At 39.6% G+C, this 26,915-nt stretch overlaps 1 protein-coding gene across 1 annotated transcript in view; it reads left to right on the plus strand.

Annotated features, from left to right (window-relative positions):
* The window catches only part of adamtsl3 (ADAMTS-like 3), a 240,538-nt gene that overhangs the window by 135,051 nt on the left and 78,572 nt on the right, over window positions 1–26,915 (plus strand). Inside the window, exon 9 of the mRNA XM_041939250.1 lies at window positions 24,184–24,310. Coding sequence (XP_041795184.1) covers window positions 24,184–24,310 — 127 coding nt within the window. The remainder of the gene's footprint in view (window positions 1–24,183; window positions 24,311–26,915) is intronic.

The following is a 26,915-nucleotide window of genomic DNA, read 5'->3' on the forward strand; positions in this document are numbered from 1 at the left end:
ACTGTTCCCATCCAGTGACTGAATCTGGATGCATTTCCAAAAGGTTTGTTTGAGCTGGAAACAAAAACTGATGAGTTTTGGTTGTTGCTATCAATCTGCCATATTTCATGCTGTATAAAGATGGTAAATGGACTGTATTTATATAGCGCTTTTCGAGTCTTCCGACCACTTAAAGCCCTTTACAACACGAGCCCACATTCACCCATTCACACCTGGTAGCTAGGCCACCTGCTCATTATGAGCATTAACACATTCACACATCGATGCACCGCATCAACAGTATCTTGCTCAAGGATACTTCGACATGTAGACTGCGAAGGCCAGGGATCGAACCACCAACCTTCTGATAGGTGGACGACCACTCTACCTTCACAGTCGCCAGATTAAAAAAACAAGTTGGCAGTTTTTCAGTACTGCAGCTTATAGCCATACCACCCTGACCAGGTTGAATACTTGTGGGAGGTTGTGGATGACAAACATTTTTGTACTGACATTTAAAATCATAGAAAGCTACTGGTGAAGTGTGTCAAATGCATTTCTATCACCAGTGATCACTGCATAGTTTTATCATAAAAAAGCAGAAAATTGTGACAGAAGCGAGGGAGTAGAGAAGTAAACAGCAGAGGAGATTGTGGGGAGAGAAAGCGGTTATCCCCTCTCTGCTTCCTCAACAACAGCAAAGATAATGAGGTAGCATCCTCACCAGATCCATGAACAAAATCCAGCTGTCGACAACACACAGCACCACTTGACAATGCAGCTCCATCACTGGAAAAGGGAGATGCATTTACAATCTGACTGTTGAAATAACACAATGTCCTCTAATGATCTTAATACAGGAGTCTTACTCCTTTTCCCAACTACCGCTGTTCTCCTGAAGTATCAGGCTACAATGGTATGTGTATTTTCACTCAAAGAAAAAAAGTTCTCAGACTGGTAAGCTTTTCACCGCTTTTACCCAACACTGTTAATAATGTTGAAAAAATACATAAAGAATTTCAAGTAGCTAGAACAGTGACTGCTGTAGGACTCTGTTCCAAAAATATCCACAGTTTACATGTAGTGTTTTGGCATCAACATTAAATATCAGTGTGAAGATGCTCTTCTGCGGTTCTGACGAAATTACCCACAATGCAGCTGTATTTTTTCTGTGATACAATTAAGTGTGCATACACAGTGTATTCATGCTTTTATTTCCGTACAATCTTATCTTTCTCAAGCTAGAATAACCTTTGTTATACCATTTATGTTATGCCCCCGGTCTAGGGGTGCAGAGGCACCCCTAGACCGGCGGAGGAGAAAGGCGGAGGAGAAAATTACTATGAAAAACAGGCAGTTTATTGTCAACAAAAATCATACTTTTTATAATTCACAGATAAATTTACAAACCAAATGGAATAACAAAAGAAGCCTGACTTCAGTGTGGACTAATGGCCAAAACAACAAACAAAACAAGCTATCTGATAACCCCCCCAAAAAGTAACTAAACCCTGGTAGGAACATAAATAAACAAAAAACATTTACTAAGCCTACCTTCCTAGGCTAAGCAAAACAGGAGAAAATAGTCAGCAACAAAAATGCCAGTCCACCCCTACTGCTTCTAAAAAAAACAAAATACTTACAATATTTACACAATCTGATCCAAACTACAAACAAAGAAACAAACTCTCACTAAGCTAACTCCAAATTCGATCTACAAATTTCAATACAAGTTACACTCAGTACACCCAGCAATTACAAAGTGACGCTTTCAGGTACAGATCTGTTTGGCCGGCACAAAAGTGGACTTCCAGCAGGAAGAAGGGGTTTAAGTACCGCCCAACTTCTTTTAAGTTTGCCATTATGACAAATACATACGAGATAGAGCATCGGCAAAAACATTCTCTGCACCATTTTTGTGTCGGATTTCTAAATTGAAGTCCTGGATTAACAGTGACCATCTCATGAGTCTCTGATTGGAATTTTGCATTTGTCTAAGAAACATGAGGGGGTTATGGTCGGTGGCCCCAATGTAGACCTCAAAATACTGAAGTGACAACAGCAACGCTAAAGCCTCCTTTTCAATGGTACTGTAGTTTGCTTGCAAACTACTGATTTTTTTTTTTTAAATAGCAAACAGGATGGTCAATACCCTCGGAATATTCCTGTAACAGTACAGCGCCTGCTCCTGTAGCACTGGCATCAACCTCAAGCTTAAACGAACGACTAAAATTTGGGGCAGAAAGAACTTAACACTTGTCAAACTGGTTAAGGGAGCGACAACGTCAGCAAAGCTCCTGCAAAAGCTGCGGTAATACCCAGCCATGCCCAAGAAGAGGCGGAGCTCACGCCGACTTTTTGGGACAGCGTAATCCACAATGGCCTGAACTTTGGCATCAATGGGACGCACTTCACCCTGACCTACCTGTTTACCAAGGTAAGTAACCGTGGCCTTACCAAACTCACACTTGGCTAAGTTTAAAGTAAGATTGGCCTCCTTGAACTTTTGAAAAACCACCGTAAGGCTTCGAATGTGGTCAGACCAAGTGTCTGAATAGACCACCACATCATCTAAATATACCTCACAGTTTTCCACACCAGCAAGGACTTTATTCATCAGCCGTTGGAACGTGGCAGGAGCATTGCGCAGACCAAAAGGCATCACAGTGTATTGAAGAAAGCTGTCAGGGGTAACAAAAGCACAGATGTCTGAAGCACATGTATCCGACTCTGGAGCAGCTGCAGCGGTAAAACACGGAACCAGAGTAGGATCACTTTTCTGAGCTTCAATAAGTGCACTCCTATCGACATCTAAGGCTTGCTCCGCCTCAGCAGGCAGCAGTTTATCACTCAGATTTTTCTCCGTTTTGACTGCAGGACCCTCAGACTCATCGGACTTGTCCTTTTGCGCAGCAGGAGACAAAAATTAATCAGCCAAATCTAACACATCTGCAAATTTATGCGGTTGTGCGTGCGGAAATACAGGGTTGGCAACAGCAGATACAGAAGAACTACAGTCGGGAACAGGTATATTAACCACCTCAGGTGTGGGAAAAACTTTTTTCCCTGCCAAATCGTTACCAAGGATGAGAGCGACACCTCTCACCGGCAAAAGTGCACGTATTCCAAGCCGCACCGGACCAGAAACCAGAGGTGAGCGAAAAAACACTGTGTGTAACGGCACTCTCAACGTGCTCATTTTCACTCCCCACACAAGTGCATCAGAACCACAAAATGAACTGTCTGAAAAAGGCAACTCGCTCTGCAAAATGAGAAACTGAGTGGCTCCCGTATCACGCAGAATTGTGATCGGAACCTCATCCTCCTCCCTCCCTGTTAAAGAGACTGAGCCTTTTAAAATGAAAGGTTGATAACACTCATCGATCTCATCATCACGTTCACCAGAGCTGACAGGAGGCAAAGCAGGAGCTAAATGAATGAAACCCACACTTGTTGGAGCGGACTTTTTTGCATTCTTATTTTGCTCTTTCTGAAGGAGAGCAGGACAGTTGGCAATAAGGTGCCCAACGTCATGGCAGTAATAACACGCACGGTTTTCAGTGACATTACTGGCGGCAGCAGTGGGAGATCGTGGGGAGCTTTTGGATATCACACTTGGATTTTTACCGCTAAGGACTGGGATATGTTCACGGCAGACCGCCGGAAAAGCAACGCGGTGAGTTAAAATAAACTCATCTGCGAGCACCGCAGCTTTGGACAGGGAGTGAACTTTCTGTTCATTAAAATAAACAACAATTTTGTCCGGTACACATAACTTAAACTCTTCCAACAAGAGCAACTCCCGGAGTTGTGCATAAGTTTGTACCTTGCTCACAGAACACCATTTATCAAACAAAGTTGTCTTTTCTCTTGCAAACTCTACATATGTTTGGTTGGCAGATTTTTCCCATGAGTGAAACTTTTGGCGATAAGCTTCATTCATTCATTCATATTCAATTCATATGCACGCAAAACTGTGACTTTAATAATATCATAATCAAGGCTTTCATCTATGGACAAGCTTGCGCAGACTTCCTGCGCTTTACCCACTAACTTACACTGCAACAAGAGACTCCAAACATCTTTGGCCAATTCAAAGTTGCGATGCACTCAAAAGCACAAAAATAGGAATCTACTTCTGACTCTCGAAAAGGTGGAACCAGAGCAATATGCCTGGCGACATCAAACTGCTCAGAAGCAGCAATGGGAATATGTGCGTTCACAGGAGTGGATGTTCTCTGAGGAGCAGGTCATTCCAGCTCCAACAGTCTTACGCAAAGGTGCATGAGCTCAACCTCTTTGGTTTTAGTTGCAAGCTCCACCTCACGCAGACGGAGGGCAAGCTGTAGATCCTCAGCATCTACACCAGCCTGAATCAGCGCCACTGGGTCAACACCCGAGGTTTGGGTTTCGGCAGGAGCCTCTGCTTCTACTTCCTCCTTCAAACCTTCAGGTGCGCACCCCGCTGAGGCTTAAGTGTAAGTATTCCTCTTTTTACCAACTCTCCTGACAAACATGCCATAATTTCAACTTTCTTAGCATGTATTGGCACAGAAACATTAAAAATGTTTGCAATCAACAGTAAATCTGGTTTAGTGCATCGCTCTAATTTTTCAAGAGTGGGATTCCGTGCAAACTCATCCATGTCCATCTCAAAAAACACTCTGTCGCACACTAGGTGAAAACTGCCAACCAAAAATATGATTAACCCACTTACCAAAAGACACAAGCACAGGTAGAAACTCACAGCAACTCCCTTGGAGATTACAAAGAAAACTCTAAGGCCTAGCCAAGTTGTACCTGAAATATCTAAAGACTATGAAAAAGCCACCAATTTATGGTATGCCCCCGGTCTAGGGGCACAGAGGCACAACACAAAGAAAGGCGGAGGAGAAGTTACTATGAAAACCAGGCAGTTTATTGCCTAAAAAAATCGTACTTTTTTGTAATTCACAGATAAATTTACAAACCAAATGGAGTAACAAAAGAAGCCTGGCTTCAGGGTGGACTAATGGCCAAAACAACAAACAAAACAAGCTATCTGAAAACCCCCAACTAAACCCTGGTAGGAACATAAATAAACAAAAAACATTTACTAAGCCTACCTCCCTAGGCTAAGCAAAACAGGAGAAAATAGTCAGCAACAAAAATGCCTGCATTTTGAAGCTATGGAAATCTGAGTCAGCCCCCCAATTTGAGACTTGGTTAAGAGAACTGGTGGCATTCTACATATAGACACGCTGAGATATGAACTGTGTGGCAGCACCTGGAAGGTTCTCAGTGTATGCTCTCATTTAATTATTATTATTATTATCATTATTATTATTATTAGTAGTAGTAATAGTAGTAGTAGTAGCAGTAGTATTTACTTACATATTTATTCATTTATTCTCTTTTTCTTCATTTATATCCTTTTTTAAATTTCTTTTTATTGAGCATTAGCAACATAGAACATGAAAATACATAAAAAGGAATCATCATGCTCAAATTTATATTTTAACCCCACCCCCCACCCTAAAGAACATGGTGGACACCAAACTGTAAAAACTGATTACAATAAAAATAGAAGAATAAATACATATGCATACACACACATATATACATACATACACACATATATATATATATATATATATATATATATGTATATATATATATACAATATAATACAATATAATATAATGCAATATTTAGTCTAATTGCCCTTTGGGCAACTTGGGCATTTCTCAGAATTCAACTTTCAAGATTCTTCATTTCTTTGTCCTATCGACAAAATGAATGGCGGTCAGTGGGACATGTTCACATAGCCTTACCCTGAGTTTTGGGCAGCAGTGATGGATTATCGGACAGACACACATAGAAAGTTTAAACACTTTATTGTTAAACAATAAAAACAGTGTTTAAAAGTGGACAGACTGTGTCGCTATCATCCTCTGGCTCCTCATCACTTTCCGACACCAAGCTGGACATTGCCGTCATCTCCTCCAGCTCCTTTTCACAACGGGACTGCCTGGCTGCCGCGGCAGCTTGACGCTCCTCTCATCACGTCACCTTTAGCTGCAGGTTTTTATCTAATGCACCAAATGTGGCAACTCTGTCTGTCTTCATGCTGGCCAAGAAAGCTAGGTCTTCAGGGTTATCAGTCAGCTTCTCAACATTTGGAGGCCAAAGCAGAAATGTGGCATCAAGTCTCACTCCATTTTCTACAATTGTTTTGCTGCAGCTTCACTGGAGCGCTTGGCTTGGGAGATTGTGGCTAGCTAATGTTAGCTAGATGCAATGACTACCAAACCTACCAATAAATATGACTAAATTTCATTCAAATTATGTAAATATACACAGACACAACTACAAATATGGTAGTAATATGTAATAAGAGTATACATAACAACACAAAAAACATAAAATCACCTCAGTGTTTTTGAGCTGCAGTCTTTGCTTACCTCAGATCTCTATGGCAACCGCTGAGCACTGTTTACCACTTCATCCAACAAAGCAGACGTGCAGTGGCACCCCTAAATAATAATGAATTGGAATAATATTTTGTATGTGTTGTTTCAACATATATTGGAACACTTTAAGCACCCAGCCATATCAAAAATCAAGAATTGTGTTTTTTGATGCACCCTTCTATGCACTAAGCAAGAAGTAATTCACATAAATACAATCACCATCACAAAAGCATATGGGAGAGATGGCCACCACACGTTAATTAAGTGGGCACAGTTTTAAGTTTATCTAAATGCTTCAGTACTGAATCCGAGACAGAGAAGAATTTGTCCCTGGATCCCCTGATAGTATATTTAATTTTCTCTAATTGTATGAATTGTGTTACATCACTAAACCAATAAGACAATTTGGGTGGATATTTTGATTTCCAGTGCAATAGTATTCTTCTACATGCAAGCAATGTTGTAAAAGCAATTATGTTTATAACTTTTCCTTAGTGTTGCGTGTCTTCCATCTGTGACACCAAATATGGCCATAGGTGCGTTGGGTTCAAGAATGATATTCAGTGCTTCTGACAGAACTTTAAAGATGGAAGATCAATAGGTTGCCAGGGCTGGACATGACCAAAACATATGTGTCAGGTCAGCAGAAGCGTTTTGACACTTGTCACAGCTTGGATCTGTGTTAGGATATATTTTAGCCAGTCTTGCTTTGGAGTAGTGGATGCGAAGTAGGATCTTAAATTGTATATTGCTCAGTTTAGCACAGGAAGTGCTGTTGCTCACTCTTAATAGAGCGCTCTCCCAAGTGTCATCTTCCAAGTCCTCCCCCATCTCATCTGCCCATCCTGCCCTGATCTCTGCCAGTGTTATGCTTTTAAAGAGGCTATACATTCACCAATTCTTGAGATAAGTCTTTTAGAATCAAATGGAATTTTTAACAATTCATCTAAACCAGAGGGCGATGATAGGTAAGGAAAGTTGGGATCATCATGTTGAAGGAAGTGGCGGACTTGGAAATAATGCAATAAGCTAGAACAAGGGAGGCCAAATTTGTGCGATAGATCGCCAAAGCTAGCAAAAATAGAGTTTATGTACATATCCTTAAACTTATGAATGCCACATCTCTGCCAGAGAGTAAATTCAGAGTCTACCTTAGCTAGAGGGAAGAGGTGATTATTATGTATGGAACTTAGATGGAGAAGGTTTTTAAAACCAAAGTTATGTCTAAGTTGAACCCAAATTTTGAGGGTGTTTAAGACTACAGGACTATGAGTATATTGTAAGAGAGGGAGGGGAAGACTGGAGGTGACTAGGGCGCAAAGAGAGGTGGAAATGCAAGATGCTGCTTCAAGGTGGCACCAGTCGGCATCAGGAGTATGGAGCCAGTACATGATTTTTTGAACATTTGAGGCCCAATAGTAATGACAAAAATTTGGAAGAGCTAAACCACCTTGGTTTTTGGGCCTCTGTAACAATTCTAGCCGTATTCTGGGTTTCTTCCCATCCCATATGAATGAAGTTAAAGCCTGATTAATAGATTTAAAAAAATATTTAGGAAGATAAAGTGGGATACATTGAAACAGATAAAGAAACTTGGGGAGCACATTCATTTTGATACAGTTCACTTTCCCTGCCAAGGATAGGTGAAGTGATTTCCATTTCTTCAGGTCTAATTTTACGTTATCAAATAGCCAACAGAAGTTTTCTTGGTATATGCCTGTGAATATTCTCATTCATCCAGGTCACTGTAAGCTTTAGGGCATTCAATCGTTTGCAACTGGACCTCGTCAGTTTGTCTTAGAAGACATTTCGCCTCTCATCCAAGCAGGCTTCATCAGTTCATGCGCAACCAGACTAGATAGGACAGCGCTAGTCCCTAGAGGACTAGAGCTGGACTAGATACCACAGATGGGTGGTATCTAGTCTAGGGACTAGATAGGACAGCTCTAGTCCCTAGAGGACTAGAGCTGTCCTATCTAGTAAGTCTTCTAAGACAAACTGACGAGGTCCAGTTGCGAACAATTGAATGCCCTAAAGCTTTCTTGGTATAGATTTTGCATGTCTCTTGTAATATTAATGCCCAAGTATTTAAAGTCATTTATATCCTTTTTGTCTTGTGAATTTTGTTCTTATTTTTTTCATTTATATCTATCTTACACTGCTGGGAGGGAGAGGAAGGGATGAGGACATTTGCTATTCTTTTATATCCCTACCTACCTTGTGACAATTATTTGTATTTATGTAAAAACCTCACAAAAAAAGTGTGAAGCCTTTTTACCCTCAGTTTTACCTAAGTAAGTCATTCAATTACTCTGGAGAGTAATTGAATGACTTAGTAAACAAGTCTGATAGGTGAGCAGATCAGATCTTTGTAGGCAGATTAACAATGGGATTGTTGTTGTCCTACATAGCTAAAGAGCTACATACCTACTGTACATGGGGTTGTGCGCAAGATGACAACCTGTGTAGGTGCTTGCTTTCAAGGTTTTGTCTCTGCTTGTGGTTGAATTACTTCTTTTGTTTTACATGATCCAGTTATTTAAAGTGAACTGTTTTTGGTAAAGAAAGTGGATTGACCCAATTTCGCTGATGATACAGTATTATTTTTAGGGGATAAACATCAGATTGAACTGCCATCAGTGGTAGATCAGTTTTTGTGGGTTTAAAACTAACTAATTAATCTAAATGTGTATGTGTAATGTTTGCATCAGAACCAGGAAAAACATTGTAAAAAAACTGTTAAATATCTAGTTATCCATATTTCGAAGAACTAAACAGAGCACCAATAGTTTAATTTCTCCCTGAAACTGAAAAAGACGAAAACTGTATTGAACTGCTGGACTTCAGGGGACTTAAATAATACTTAAAATGGTTAAAAGAATGTTTCAGTGCACCAAACTCATCAAACTCATTTCATTCACCACAACATATTCAAAGAAGTAGGAGGTTTTCATTTTTCATTGATATGTAATCATAAAACTCTCCAATACAAACTCTTACGGCAAGGAACTTTTATTCACACAACTTTTCTCTACGTAAGTCCATAATATGGAAGAATGGATGTATTCATTTAAGGAACAAGTCACTTTATTTACAAACTAAAGAGAGAGACATCATTCTCTTAAAGGACTTTTTTTTTTATTACTCTAATGGTCAACTACTAAACTATGAAGCTTTTCTTAAAGAGAAAGCATTCCTGATCAAGTTCTACAAATTTAGATTAGTCATCCAATTCATACCCAACGGTATATTCGTATTAATGCAAAGCTATAAAAAAACAGGAGGATCCTAGATTTGCATGCACTCTTTATATAAATGGTATTGATATTATGAGCAGCAAATACACCAACAGGCATATTAGAAAATGTAATACTAGGTATATAACACCACTTGGAAAATGTTTTCGTAACTCACACTCCACAGACATGAACTGGCATAAAGCATGGCTTGTTCCTTTCAGATTTTCAATCACAATCTAAATTAGAGAATTCTAGCTGAAAATATTTCACAAAATATATCCAACAAAACATGTATATCTCAAGATATTTATATGCAGTAGCAAATGTACTGTCTGCAAGACTGAACAAGAAAGTGTTGCTCATCCATGCAGCTGTTTCTTTGTAAATTGACCTTGGCATATTTCTTGAATCATTGTAAAAAATCAAGATAACTGCTTCCAGCAACCTCAAATACTGATTTTGTGCCAACAATAAAAGGATCAAATAACCCCCATCCCAACAAGAAATCAGCTAACATGAACATGTCAGGCTGAATAAACAAAGTGAAACAAAATGGCAATTCACTCTGATTATCAGGGTATATTCATAGGGATATTTTCATGCTAGAATTGCTGTGTTCATTATAGGAATCTGTGTGTCCAGTCTAGACTGGAGAAAAAAAAAATCAGCGGCACTGATTAACATTTATTAAATGTGTTGTTAACGCCCTGTGCATTCACCTCTGTTGAAAAGGAGTGTTAAAATGACCAGTTGGTGGTTGTATTAATACATGATAAATATATATAATATATTGGCTTAAGTTTATAGCCTATCAATTTATGTTGTTAATATAAGTTTTCACTGTTTATATGGAGGTAAATCTGTTGGTGAATTTAAGTCACAACAGTCAGCTTTTGAGGAGACATTACAGAGAAACACTGATTGAAATGAGTGTGTAACTGATGCATTTGTTCACATAAGGAACTTCACTTGAATGTAAGGTTTAAAATTATCAGTCTGTTTGATCTTGAATTAGTTTGTTTTCTTAGGACTGTAGTCTGTACATAAAACAAAAGCAACAATAATGGTAATGTAATATAATAATAGATGTCAATAGTAGTAGATTTTAGTTAATATTAGTAGTAGTAGTAGTATTTGCATTATAGTCTATAATAATAGATATTATTAGATATAATAATATTAGTAACAGTAGTAGTTTTTTATTTTGATTATTGTAAGTGGCACGAGGCAACGCAAGAGCCACTAGCCTATAGCTCAAAGAGCTATAGAAGGCTAGTGGCTCGAGCGTAGAAATGAATGGGAAATTTCCTCAAATTTCAGCCTTTTTCAATTGTCCGCTGCTTCGTCATATTTTCTCCTAGAGACTTCATTCAAACCTAGAGTAAATGACATAATCAGTTAGAGTGAAAGAGCCAGTGAGAAATCGTCTGAATTTTTTTTCCAAAATTGCCATAAAATCCAAATAGGAGACACATAATTTTTGGATCTTTTTGTAGACAAACCTTTCTTCTCAAGTCAAAGTTCATTTTTAAAGGGTTAGCCCCCACCAAATTTAAATAAAGAGGGATCTTGCACCAGCTGCCCTGCTCTGCTGCTCCATTACATACAATCTCCTGTTTTCTGAGTCACAGCCTGCCAGAGTGTGTCTTTTTAAATCGACCATTTAGTCATTTTTCTAAAGAATATCTGGACATAAAATACACGTACATCTGGCCCAGACTTGTCCGCATCTCACAGTGTAATTGGTTTTTTGATAGCAGCTACATTTTGTACATTTTGTCACAATCACAAGTTGTCCGGAAGAAACCGACAGTGAAAAAGTAGCTGTTCCTCAAGGGGCGAATTGTCAACAGGTGCAACTGTCTTTTACACACACATACCGGTATGTGTCAATAACCCACGCACACACATCTCCAGGACAACCAGCCTGAGAATGATTAAATCAATTAAGACCAAAGTTGTCCTCTTAATGAGCTCAGTCAAAACAAGGGCATTGTTTGAAAACAATCTCTGTCCAACAAGCAGCTAAACTCGGCTTCAGAAAGCGCTTTCCCAAAAAAGTTGAGACAGTAGTCACACACACGCACACACAAACAGGGCTAACCAACAGCTAAAAAGTGATTAAAAACAAGCACGTCAAAACTGAACAGGAACAGGTAAAAAGTGGAAGAGGTAGCAGCAGGTGGGGCAGAAGTTACACACGCACACACATACACATTCAGACACACATATACCAGACTCTACATGTAGGAGCTGGTTGGGCTGCTTGTTCAAAATTTGATAAATGTGTAGTTCAAGCAGACACAAACAGATGAAGACACACACATATGCAGTCACACACAACGACAGATACATACACACAGACACAGTCACACACAAATACAGTTAAATACACACAGACAGCCATACATACATCCATAGACAGACACACATACACACACAGTCAAAAAATGCTCAGAATTTCTGCCCCTAGAGTGGGTGATGTAATCAGCTAGAGTGCGAGAGGCAGTGAGAAATCGCCTGAAATTTTTTTTTTAACTGCCATAAACTCCAAACGGTGAATAGGAGACACATCATTTTTGCATCCTTTTGTAGACAAACGTCTCTTCTCGCCTCTGATTTCAATTTTAAAGGGTTAGCCCCCACCAAATTTAAATAAAGAGGGATCTTGCACCAGCTGCCCTGCTCTGCTGCTCCATGTGTGCTCCAACACACCTGATTCAAATGCTCAGCTCGTTACTGGGCTCTGCTGAGGCCTGATAACGAGCCATTCATTTGAATCAGGTGTGCTGGAGCAGGGATACATCTAAAACATGCAGGGCAGTGGTACTCCAGGACCAGGCTTGAGAAACAGTGGTATAGATAACACCAGCAGCCCCCTCGTGCCACTGTCAAAATTTCGGCATTGCCGGAATTGTCTAGTTATTATTATTATTATTATCGTTGAAGTAGTTTTTGCATTAATTACATTTTAATCTTTTTTAGGCTAGTTTTTACATTAATTTCATTTTGTAGTTATCTATCATATCACATCATATCTTAATCTGTGTGTATGATGGATTTCTTGTCTGGATTTTTTTACATAACAGGGTCAATGCTGAATTTTTCAGCTCATCGGGGCCTACAGATGCAGCAGCACCCAGCACATCAACAGGGCCTTCTAGCAGCAGCAATTGTAAATATGTACCTATGATACATTTGGGATGGGGTGAGGCGGCGGTGGTGGCGACGGCGGTGGCGGGGGTGGGCCTACAAATACAATTTTGCTTAGGGCCCCAATTTGGTCAAGGGCGCCCCTGAGCACATATCACGGACTGGAGTGATGTATTGCATTTAAAAAACAGTTACCAATAATGGCAATATGAGAGAGGAATACAGAATAATTTTCATGTAGTTTTTAATTAAACATAAATACATATTATTTAATAAAATAGCCCCTCTGTGAAAAAAATGGTCCCACCTCTCCGTACGTTAGCTCTGCTTGTCATCTATTCCTCACCTTTTTTTCAGAGAAAGTCACTGCTCAATCAACTCTACCCTTGTTACCCTATCTGGAGGTGAAAGTTAACCTTAAACATGTGAATTCAACTAATTTAGTCTATTTGTCAAAACACCGCAGCAACTGACTTTAAAAGCCCCAAATTACTTTCCTTCACATATTTCGTTAGTAGGCTAAGTGATGTGAAGAATTGTAAAATATCAATTCCATGAGGCTGTTCAATCAGACAGTGACAGATCAGCCTGTATAGCACTAAGTCTCTGTCAAGGTGCTGATCCTGTGACTGTCATTATACGGGAGCTGTCCGTGGTCCGCTTTTTGACTCCTAATTAGCCTACTCATTGACGCACAGTGCAGGATTTTATAATGTAATAATAATATGGCTCAGATGTTTAAATGTTTAAGTGTACAACTACATGTTTAAATGTTGTCAACGAGGTCAAAAAATAAACATTAAAAACGGCTACTTTTTGCTGCATACTGCAACAGCTGGTTGTTGTCATGGAAATATTGCTGCTTCCCTGAAGTGGAGTGATCTGCTGTGATAAGGCTTTTTAGAATAGTAGCTATGATACACGCTTATTATATCACAGTTAACAGCCAATCAGATTGAACACAGTTCAATGGACACTTTGGTTGTGGCTTTTGTTTATACCCTGGCACTCTTCTAGACAAACAGGTGAAATACACCGTGACTGCAACAGAATGAAAGGTCCATCACCACTCGTAAACATGCCCTATTTTGATATTGTGCAGGGATTTGTTCCGGATTATATGCATGCTGTGCTACTTGGAGTCATTAGACAACTCACAGAACTTCTCCTGAGCAACAGTGATCAGCAGTACTATATTGGGAGTCCCAGTACAATAAGGGTAATAGAGAACAGGATCAAGGACATTAAAAAACCCCACTTGATAACAAGACTGCCCAGACCCCTTGCCGATTTAAAGTATTGGAAGGCCTCGGAGTGGCGTGTGTGGCTGTTGTTTTACTGTTTGCCTGTCCTGCAGCCACAACATTTGAAGCACCTAGGCCTACTGGTCTCTGCATTGTTCCTACTTCTCATAGAGAACATCACTTTTGAGGACACCAACAAAGCAGATGAGATGCTTTTTGAGTTTGTGGCAAGGTTTCAGATGCTATACGTATAGACATTCAATGCCCACTTACTAACTCATCTTGCAAAGTCAGTGAAGTTGTGGGGACCCCTGTGGGCACACGCGGCATTTGTCTTTGAAAGTGGTAATGGTAGTTTGTTAAAACTGTTTCATGGAACCAAGTGTGTGGCTCTGCAGATTGTCAACAAAATTCTGTTGCATAGAGCAATACCATTCTTCACCAAACAATATGCGGTTAGTGAACAAGTGAAGGAGTTCTGTGTGGAGCTGACAAATACCTCAAGAGTTAAGAGTGTCACAAAATGTCAGGATACAACTGTGCTAGATACTGGCAGGGTGACTGAAACAAACCATGATCAGAAGCGTGCCTTTGATTCTGCACAGAAACAAAAAACTACAGCCTCAGTAAAAGATGGAGCGACTGTTATGCTAAGCTCAGTGATGGTGTGTATGGGGAAATTCAGAACATTGTGAGCTTTCCCTCAGATGGACGTACAGAAATTGCTGTACTCTTTAAAGAACTCCATACACAAATATGCATCCCTTTATCACAAGGGAATGGGTTTGTGCCCCATATCAGACTTGTAAATGAAAGAATTTTCTCACCACTTTGGCTGATATCAGTGGACAGGTTGGAGCAGAAATTTGTGGTGTTGAAAACAGGTGATCAGATGTATACTTGTGACTTCCCAAATAGTTATGAGACTAGTTATGATCATTTGTTCTGAGTTGATATTTTGTGTCAAGTGCTTCTCACTCTTGTGAGGAATAGCAGCTTCCCCCACTTGAAAGAGCAGGTTTGCTTCAGAAGATTTGGGCAGGAATTCATTCAATGACCAGGATTTCACTTTGTTCTTTTATTTTATTTTGAAAGTCATCATGGCCAACCAGGTGAAAAACCTTTAAGTACAAACACAAATAGAAATTTCAGAATTCAGACAAAAATTTAACCCAAGACACCATAATCAACCAACATTATCCAAAATCAAATACTTAATTCAAATACCAATCATTTTAACTACTACAAATTAACTTAATTTGTAGTAAAAAAAAAAAAAAAACTTAAATAAGAATAAAATACCCATATTTAAAGCACCCAAAATAAATCAAATACATTTTAAAGCAATGATTTTAACCTTAACTTTGGCATATTTTCCATAAATACAAACCCCAATTTTCAAATTACTTTTAGCTTGAGCCTCTTTTTAAAATACATATTTTTAACTGCATGTTTTTTTCTGTGACATTAAATATGTAACATTTTAATCACATTACTTTTCAACACATTCAGTTTTAACTTTGATCAGACGATTACCCTACAACTCACAACAACCCAGTGGAAATTACAATGCAGTCTCCCTTTTCCAGCATCCACACTCTGCCACCATTCCTCTGCACTGCTCGCTCCTCACTGCTCTGAGTGACTCCAAACCCTCCTGATTGCTGATCACCTCCACTTGGTGCACTCACTCTGCCGCTTTCAGGCTGGAGACACACCCAGACCTGATGCACTCAGGCAGAGGGGGTGCGGCCTGCAGTTCAGCTCAACACCTCTCACTCGATCTTCCCACGGAAACCGCTGGAAAGATCACAAACAGTGAACCTGTGGTCAGAGATTCCCTGCTGGGCTTCCTGCCTGCTCCTCCACTGGCAGCAGGATTGTGGACTGGAGGTCCCTGGCGACAGGATGCTTGGATGCAGGATGCTTGGATGCAGATGTTGCAGGTCTCACCTCAAGGATACAGGTGGTTGGAAAGGTCACGCCCTCTCGTGCAGCCAAAAAAAGGGTCTCTTAAAGCATCTTGGCGCTCTGTTACAGTGATGACCCTGGCTGATGGAGCTGCCTCCCACTTTGGAATTCCCAAGATCCTCTCTTGACCTGCAAAGTATTTTGCTGCCCTCCAAACCTGGGCGACCGTCTTAACCAGGTGAGTCAGGTTGCTGAACTGTCCTTCATCCACAAGGTTTTGGACAGCAGCACCAGCAGGTGGCCTCCAAGGCTCCCGATCTGGTGGCTCTTTCTTCACCTGAGCTCTTGTGTTTGTGGCAGTAAATGATTCCTTCTGCATCATTCCAACACTCTCTCTGGCAGTTGCTGATACATCCTTTGCAGACTTAAAGAGAGGTATTTTAAGTCTAGGTGGAGACAAAACACCTTGGAGGTGGTCCTTAGGGTTGACCTAGTCATGCAGGTCCTTAACGTCACATGAGCCAAGATGTGACTTGAGAGAGTTGTTGCCCCCAACCCCCACACCCCACCATTGTCCAGGATGTTAATTTTAGAGCACTTTATATTTTATATCTTGTACATATGAACTGATTTTCTTTATCCAATGTACTGTTTTTGCTTATTACTTGTAGGATGTGTGTATGTTACCCATGCCAGTGTATGCCAGACAATGGACAAAACAACAGTCTGCATTTGATTCTTCTACCTCATATGAATATGTTACACTGTCAGATAAAAAAATGTTAGAGATCACAATGTTTTATGTTGTTTTTTGTCATAAAATAACAGGTTGGCTATTGTTGTACTGTACTTTATTTGATCGTCAACAAATATGAGCCATTTAATTCACATTCTGCCAAGTGTATCAAATAGTAGCAACCAGTGGTCTATTTCAAGACCATCATTTGAATAGAAACACTTATTGTTATTCTGCTGCATAGTGTTGACTTTGTAGACTTCCTGTGAAGGCTATACTTTTACAGCTATAAAATGCAGAGTGAGAGGTAAGGTTACTTTATTGCAGAAAGACAGCTAGCCTTCATTAAATGTCAGTCACTTTTATAACCAGTTTCTCGAGAAAGACCAGCATGCAACTATACTATACTTGTGGTAATGGTAGACCAGCATGCTGGTAGTGTTGCTAATGATGCTCATCCTCCCAGCATGATTAGCAACACCATGCTGGTCCACCCGCATAGCTATGTTGGCTCACCAGCTAAACCAGCATCAATCCAGCATAGACCAGCATAGACCAGCATAGATGGAAATGATGGCCTATGCTGTTTTTTTTTAGCAGCGTTAAAGCTATTTTTAGATCAGTTGGACATTTCTGTGTAACATAATATCCCCTGAAATTGGAATAAAACGTGTGGTACATTTTCCAGACCTTGATTTTTCTTAGATGCCGTAATCTGACATTTTGTAGCACTGTGGCACACACTTGAAATGCTGCACAGTATTACATGCTTCTAATCCTCAGAATTACACTCAGGCTCAGTCTCTAACAGAATTATTTCTTTCTTGGATTTTCTCTAAAAAGCAGAGTTTCCCATTTCCCAGGCCTATTCTGAATTGTGAGCAGCATAAGTTATTGTCATTGATATTACTGTTCTTCCAGTTAACTCCATGGGGGTGTCAAAGGTGTAGTAATTCATAATACTTAGTTTGAATAATGAACAAGGTGCTCCCTGAAATGATTTTTAAGGGTTCTTACTACTCAACAGAAACAGCCAATACAAATGTAGCCCTTGTGGGAGTTCAGTCAGGAAAGCTACTGTTGTGCATGTGAGGCCTGTAGATCTCATACCATCCTGCATTCACTCCTCTCACACATGCTCACTCATAATTTCTCTGCTGCCATTGGCTGAGCCTGTCTATTGAGATATCAGCTGTTCTCATCATCCTCAAATGCTTAGATAATAATTCATTACATAACTACTTATGTAAGTAGATCACATAAAGATATTTAGGCTATGTGGTACAACTTTATATTATTCTGTATAAATATAGAAAACTTTGTCTCAACGTCTTACTTTTCAACATTGGATAGACTATGCGTTTCTTTTCATTTGACACAATTGGGCTTTTAATTAAAGTGTTGTTCAAGTCTCGATTACACGTATGCAACTTGCTGTGTATAACCTGCAATACTACTATCCCTGAAGCATATGCACAAAAACAAACACCTCTAAATAACTCAAAGCTTGAAGATGATCAAAGGACACTCTCTGGAAAAAAGAGGCACCTTCCAGACCAATAACCAGCGATGACAGAGAATTCAGTACAGGAAAATGTATTTTTATGGCCATATTTCAGACCTTGCAGTGCCCACATTGCCCCAACTTTTCTCACTCACTCATAGTGTTGTATTCTGTTTGTCACATCTGCTCCTGCAGCATGCAGAGAGTCCTGATCCTTCTGGTCGCCACTTCTTGAAGAGGTTACATCTTTTTCACCTCTGCCTGCTTGGTCTTCAGCTCAGCCTAGTCATGCCTCAGGGTCACCTTGGGCCTGGTCAGGAAGAATGAGGATTGAGACCAGATAAGATATGTATAATAAGATTTATATTACAAGAATTATTATGACAGAAATCAAGTCTGTTAAAAGGAAATATTTTTCAAACCCTATTTTCCCATCATTTATGGTCTAAGTGACTAATGGTGATAAAAATTTTATGACCGACCAATTTATGCAGCTAAAAACCAATAGAAAGAAAAAAAAAAAAAAAAAAATCACAGTTATGCAAACAAATGCCTGTACTTAATTATCTGCTATCATTCCCACCTAATTTGGAATCACAGTTGTACAAACTCTTTAGATTTCAAAATGCTTAGTATTACACACTGATCAAATGTACTTCAGCTTAAGGTGTCATGCACAGTGAGTTTGAGTTCCATAATGTATTAACCCGAACACTCATTCACATCAGAATCACCACATGCAGGTTACCGCTGTAAAACCAGTGGACGGAAAGTTACGTTTTTGGGTCTGTGCCAGAGCAATAACACACAACACCACCAACAAACCGACTACAGCGGTGAGTGAATCTTTGTCTGAGCCAGTCACAACACCTAAATGTATAAACTGACCAAGTTAAATGTAAAAATATTCTGGCTCTACGTGGTGCTTGGTACCACAAAAGAAGGTTGTTCAGCCTGGTTTTGTTTCCCGCTGCGTAAGCACCAACACCCTCCTGGTGCTTCGAGCTCTCGATCCAGATTCCATTCAGCAAATAAGACAAATAGCTGCATGACTAGCTAATGGTAAACAGTAGAAGAGTATCATGAGCAGCAGTTAGCGGTTACTCTGATTATATGCTGCGCTGTATTTGTTTGGAGTGACCTTGGACAGGTGGCCATATCTTACACAACACTTACACAATACACTTACACAAACTTTGCAGCTTCAGGTATTTTGTTCAAGAATGAATTAGAGGCTTAAACAAGGTGTCTCTCTAGCAGACAAGACAAAATGTACCAATGCTTGTTTTCAGTCAGCTTCAAAACATATATACCTAATTTCTGATAATCATTCCAAAACACAGATATGTGTGATATGTTATGAATGTGCATAAAGTTTTGAATATGAACTTGCTGAAAGACTTTGGTTTAGAAATTAATTAAAACTAATTAGTTTAGCATTCTCATAGATGATACATGCTCATGTAAAGAGGTTACTTCCCCAAACAAAAGACACAAAAGAGGAGGAGTAAATCACACCTGCATGCAGTGTTGAATTTTGTGTTTTCTTTTACAAAAATAAAGACATTTCCACCACAAAAAAAAGATTTCCACCATAAATAATGGAGAAAAGGCACTAAGTGTTGAACTAGACTTGCTGTTTCCTTTGCCAATAATGCACTTTCAATTGATAAGTCACTTTTGATCATTTTTATGTTCATGTTGACAAAGATAAAAACATGTATATGTCATTGACATATACAATAAATGATGTTGTGAATGTGCAAATTTGCTCAAATAAAAATTAAGGAAGACAGTAGATGGCTGACTCATTTAAACTCATTTGAATAACCTGTGTGGGTGCCAGGCTGAAACAGCAGGTACTGAAAAGGCCTATTTTCAATATAGCATCTATATAGTATATTTAAATTCATCAACATTGGTGTTAGTGCATTGGGAGAATTCAGTATTGAAAGGCTGATTGCTGTTTGACAAGGACCAGGTAGAAAACAAATGTAGCCCTTCCACAATCAGCTCGTGAAATGTGAAACCCTCTGCATTACACTAAATAAAGCATTAAGGGTCTTCAAACTCAAATGTATAATCATAAGGTGAATGAGACATCTCATTGTAAAGAAATTGTCTAGGGAAAAATATGACTTTCACTGTCTGGGATATATATTTCGAGGCTGACGGGCATACCTCTGGTTTTTTAAACCTTACATTAATGTAAACACAAATACACAGACCAGTTTCTGAATAAACAGGAGACAAAACCACACAAACACTGAATCTCAGTTTAGAGTTTGTATAAACAAGATTTAAACACAAATGCAAAACCTGTAAATTGGATAATAAAAAATAAAATACCTGGGGGGGTTTAGTAAATAGTCTGTCTTTTCTGAGTTCACTCTTTGGTTAAGTTTGTTTTGGCAAGCATTTTTGGATTGTTGGCGCGCTTTAAAGTTGGAGCTCATGCAGGACAACAGTACCCCCGTGTAGGGAATGGAAACAGCTCCTACCGCAGGGGGAATCCTCCTCTGTCTTCTCCGTCCGCAGCGATGAGCAGCGATGAACAGCAGCCTCCACAGCCTCCCTAACCAGCGAGAAAAGTCGGTCCCTCTGCCCTACACACACGAAGCAAGACGACCGAAGCTCCTCCGCTCCGGCAGTCTCCTCCGACGTCCGTGCGGGAAAAGGAATCCGCAGAATGCGGCGAAGTCTCTCCCACTAGCGGCGACGGCTAAGCTAGCTCCGCTAGCTCGCTATGCAGCAAAACGCTCTGTCCACAACTCACAGTCCGTCACTCTAAATTAAGAGCGTGTCGACTGGCAAACAGTTCACAGTCTATCAGAGCAAAATAAAAAAAATATATAAAAAATATAAACACAGATAGTGTCCTCTCTCCACTTTACGCCATTCCTCTCCTCTCTCTCCTTCGTCTCTCTCCCTCACTCAATTCCTTCTGCCCGCGTTCTGGGTAAAGTCCCGCCCCTTCCCTTGATCCGATAGGTTACCAAAATTATCTGGACTTGACACTGATTGACTATGGTACCATCTGACTAACCAATCTGCAACGCCGAACAGGACCTGAAAAGTTCAAGGTCTACCCAAACCCGTGGGATATTTCATACTTAACCAAAATACAAATTTCTTCTTATTTATTGCAAAAAATTAACCCAAACAAACCGTAACTTAGCAGAACTACAGTATAAAGACTGAACTGAATTTGCATATTTAACAACACAATATGTAAACATAAAATTAGCAGGGCACTACACAAAGAATATGAGTAACAGATGTATTTCTGTATAGACTGTTACTATTTATTGTTGTGTATTACACATAATTTACATGTTCACATTTACATATTGTTTATTATTGTTTTTGATTTATATTGTTGTATATTGTTCTACACATTTCTTACATATACATTTTTTTTTACATATTTTTAGATTATATTTAGGATTACCCTTACCATTTTTTTATGACTGTTGTACAGTTTTCCCCTCTGACTGTGAAACAACAAAAACCTCCAAACTCATTTCCACCAGGCTAGAAAAAGTTACCTCCCTCCACTTTGGTTATGGTTATTTAGCTGGCACTCGACACCTCAAGTTGTCAAGTTTGAAAATTTGAATGATTGGTCAGAATCTGCCTAAGTAAAAAGTAATTTCTGTGGAGATCCAGTTTACTGTTTCTGGTGCATCATTGAACTGAAAACCCTCCTAGCGATCAGGCCAGTCACACACAGGTACTTCACAGCACTAATGATGGATGTGCTCTCAAACATCAGCTGCTGTCGACCCCGGCGTGCAGAGAGGGCACTGGGCATGGCAGGGAAGAAATGGCATCACTCGGCAAGGAGACAGCAGCGCAGGCAGGGGTGCTGGGTTGCTGTAGGATGCAGGATGTTTGTCAGTGACGGAATGAGGCCAATCCCTCCTTGAGCATCATGTATACTATGCATTAATAATACACCAAACAGCAGCATGAAATCCAGCTGTAAACAGGGAGAAGAGAGAATAAATACAATACCTGACAAGGGAAAGAGACCAGCAGTGTGTTATGCTTTCTTCCTACGTGTGTTTGTGTATGTCACTTTGTTTTTTCGGCCTGTCACAACTCAGCATGACGAGCCTGCGATATCTACATATCATAATACACTGTGTGTCTGTGTGTGTGAGCATGAGAAGAGTGGTAAGTTAAATCAAACTCAGGGGACCCACCTTTCATTTGCAAAACGTTACTGTTGGAAATGAATTGCTGTGTTCACTCACACTTAATCTGTAAAAGAAAGATATTCACTGTACCCACTGCGCTGAACTCACAGCAGGTGTACAATAATATTTTGGCGTGAAAAAGTCTAACTTATGATTTTTTTCTTTTTTTTTTCTAAGACAAAGTACAACAAAATACTGAGAGCATACATTTGATGGATTCAATATAAAAAAGTTGCATACTGTTTGGGGTCTTTGCCATAGCACCATTCCACCATTGCCACATTACATTGCAGTGAATTGTGGGATACACTTCAGGGTGGGAACAAGCATTTTACATCCTTGCTGAAAGGGAGGAGAACCGAACAAATGAGGGACAATATTGATGTTCACATAAGATGTAATCACATTTCACTTTGTTTGTTTGTCATCTTTCATATAGATATTTTGGGCTTCCTGCATCATTTTAGAGCCAATACTGAGGAGTAAATATTTTTATTTTATATTTCATGTTGTGTCATTACATCACAAAAGGGCAGATAAATTCAGCACAGAAACCTGAATCTAACCAACAAACATAACATAATCTCAGCATAACACCAGAACTACCAGAAACAGAAAATGCTGAGTTACAGTGCAAGCAGTGCCAAGTTTAAGCAAGATTCTACAAGAGTCTACAGCAATGCAAGCAGCTCTGTGAGGCTGTAGTGATCATTGTAATGAAAAACAAATTATCAGATGGCTAAAAGTTTTAGCAATTGTGGAGTAAAATGGTGTTGTTGTCATGTCAACATGCTCACAGTGTTAATATGACATGATGTTTAGCTTCTTCCAGCCACCCATCAGTTGCAATAACAATGTATTAACCATAATAGTGACAACATAGAACATCACAACAGCGCTATGAGGGAGGAAGTAAAAGTAATACAATTCAATTTTATTCATTTCAGCTTTATTCATATAGCACCAAATCACAACAGAAGTTGTCTCAGGACACTTGACAGTCAGACAATCACACATTGTAAAGAAGCCAGCAGGTGAAGTGCATGTGTTTGGAAGAGAAAACAAAGGCAAATGGTAAAATTACAACCTTAAAGTTTACAACTTTACAACAAATTTGACATGCCATGGTTGTTGTCCTGTGTGATGAGGGATTACAGCCGTAACTTCCACTTTCACCTCCACACACAGTGGTAGCTAATCTGGCTAAGTATCTGGCTTGTTTACAAGATGTATACTAACTATACTGTTTTTTGGTGTGTTGGACCAATTTTTAGTAATGTTGTAATAAACCCTAATTATTCCGTATGTTCAGCATCTTAATTTAGCATGTCAGCATGCTAACATTTGCTATCATTTGCTAATTAGCACACGTTTTACCCAATGAATGCACAAGATGAAGAGATAAGTGATCACCATAGATGTTACAATTTATCCTGAGGGAACATGAATGTTGGTAACAAACGTCATGGTAGTGAACCAAAAATGGTAACATGCAGGTGGTGAATTTGGTTTACAATGTGTTTTTATTTGATACATGACTTGAAATAATTTGTTGTTTTTCAACTAAATATTTAACTTCAAATAAAACAACTGTTTTTTTTTTATATCAATCAACTAATAAATTAATCAATGATTAACCTTCACCATGAGGCTTGACTGTATCAGTCCAGACTGAGTGTACTTTGTATTGAGCTGTCTTGTCTTTCTGTCTCTTCATCCATTGGTCATCTCTTTCTGATTGTGTATTTATGATGTGTGTGCAGGAGGTGGGGTGTGATCGGCAGCTGGCCAGCGGTGCCAGGGAGGATAACTGCGGTGTCTGTGGAGGTGACGGCTCCACGTGCCGGCTGGTACGAGGGCAGGCCGTAGCCCACCTTACACCAGAACAATGTACGTATGTCACTCCCAGCTTCCCAGTGATGCATTTCCCTTCAGTGTCTAACTCACATGAATGTCTTCATTCACTTTGGTTTCACTCCTAAAACTCTGAGGTACACTCCTTTCCAAATCCAACTGTTGTTAGTCTGTCACCCTCCAGCCCTCTACAAACAGCTCAGCCCGTGAACTTTCTAGGAGATTAAAGAGAATCCCTCAGCTCGGGCCTAACTTCTCTCTGCTGGTTTCATAACTGAAGAGAAATCATTGGTAGCCTTTCTCTCAGCCAGGCTCAGTGGGAGGGACAGTACAACAAAGCTGGATATGTGTCTGCTGGGACATGGGGCTCTCACCTGTCTTGGCTGCATGTCAGTCCTTCCTGAGTTGGCCACACTCCTTCAAGAGCTATCTGAGCTTTGGCCTGCTCTTCTCTTATTGCCTCCAGCACTTATTTATCAAGACTGGACTATTAAAATGCCATCTGGCTACAGAAACCCACCCACTAGCAGATGGAGCTACACCATTCACATATCAATGTAGGTTGTCGCAGGTTTTTAAATTCCCAGAGATTAAATTGATAATTGTGTTTTGGCCAATCGTGGTCTTTTCATGAGATTTTTTTTCCATGTTTGCTTGGAGTTGGTTAAATCCAAAAAACACTTTGGATAATAGGAAGACCCAGCAGAAAATGTGTGTTTGGAAATGACTTTTAATCAGATTTCATCTTAGTTTTTCATCTTAGATTTCATCTGAACAGCAAAACTGTTCAGCATTGATCATTTGGTCTGTCACGAGAGATTAGATGGAAAATATGGAAAGGAGATCAGTATTCATTACTTGCTTTAGTTTGCTTTAAAAATTAGCCTAAAATGCTTCACAAAGACATACCCAAAATGAATTGACAGCTGTTCTTGAACCATGGTTTTGGTCTCTTTTGAAAGGTAACACTCAAAGTCAGTCAGTCAAAATCACTACTACTGACATTGAGTAATTGGAGTTTGAACACACTGAAATAGAAGGGTTTTTTTCTGCCTGAATATAAATTGATGCAAATAGCAAATAGATGCTTGCAGATGACTATGTGGGATCTGTTAGCTGGAAAACACAATGGGACTGAAATCCTTGATAGGAGGAAACCAATGAAGTGCCATAGCGTGTTCAGCTCCGACTGTTATTGGCTCCTCAAGTTGTGCCAGATCCTGACCGTGGTGTAGCTTGAAACCTGAGACTCCAGAGAGTAAATGGAGAGAAGATATTTCCCTTCTGCAGACGTAGTAGTTGGAACTGGGAAAACACAGAAGACAAGCGGAAAACGAGCACAGAGGCATTCTGAAAGGCGCAAACAGCTTTCTGTGGATTGCTTGGTTTGCATCAATCGATTCCTGGCAATCTAAGCTTTCTACCAGTGTATAGTATGAGTATAAACACAAATGTAGTGTTTGTGTCAATAGACGGGAAGACAATGTTGAAATATTATGTGTACATCTCAACATTTTGCTTTGAATTAACGTATTTATATAAGAGCAAATGCACAGATGTATACGTCTGGCTATACTGAATAGATTTCTTTACTACACATTCCCTCTCTTTTCAACCTCCCTGTCTGATAGATCTGACAGCACAAAGAACAGCTTTACAATGTTGGAAATATGAACATGCAATTTCAACTTGGGTGGAAGTTTATTCAAATATTTCAAGGGCAACATTTTTCCAAGTTTTGCCAAGTTAGTTAAGTACATTTTGACTGCAAATACATACATGCATACCAGACTTATTGGCTCTCAAACTAGGGTGTCCTTTCAAATTAAGTTGCTTCGGCATGCGTTGGGGAGTGGAAATGAATTCGACTTGATTCCCTTATGTTTGAGAAATCACAGCCAGTGACTATGTAAATATTTCTCTGGGTTTTAATATGTGGGGGCTATTTAGAGAACAGCAGGGGTGGGCCGGGTCGGGCCTAAAATGTCAATCATTACGTTCAGGTCGGATCGGGTCAGGCTTCTTTCTCGCTGACTTTTTTTTTTTTTTTTTAATATATGTTTATAAAAATGTATACTAAAATGATACTAAACTACTACTTGTTATAAAATAAATAATTTGGATAAAACAGAGAAGGCTAAACAGGAGCCGCAGAGCCAGAGCATGCTCTGCGCATGTGAACGTCCTCCTCTTAAAATTCTTCCCCTCCGCAAGTCCGCATCTGACCTGCTGGTATCCCCGATATGGAGCAGCAAGAAGTGAAGGATAAACTAAAGACAGGGGAACTGAAAAGGCAAACACCCACCGGTAAGAGTGAGGTGTGGAAAAGCTTCAAATTGATTGTTGAAAATGCTACAGAAACTTGTGCTGATAAAACTTGCGTCTCTGTCTATTATCCATCCGTCATTGTTCTTCTTTGTCTCTCTGCCTCTCTCTCTCTTAAAGTGCCGCGCTAAATTCTTAAGGACGTACTGCTGCTGTGGTTTATGGCCCAATTTTCAACCCGTCAAAATGACGGACGGCCTTAAATTTTTCCGGTCAACTCTTAAAAAAATCTGTCAATGATGGAAAATTGTCAGTTAATGTAACCTCTGCAGACACAGAAATATAAAAGATGTAAATGTTTATACAGTCTTGTTTA

Source organism: Chelmon rostratus, chromosome 1 (genome assembly GCF_017976325.1).
Source record: "Chelmon rostratus isolate fCheRos1 chromosome 1, fCheRos1.pri, whole genome shotgun sequence".
NCBI lineage: Eukaryota > Metazoa > Chordata > Actinopteri > Chaetodontiformes > Chaetodontidae > Chelmon > Chelmon rostratus.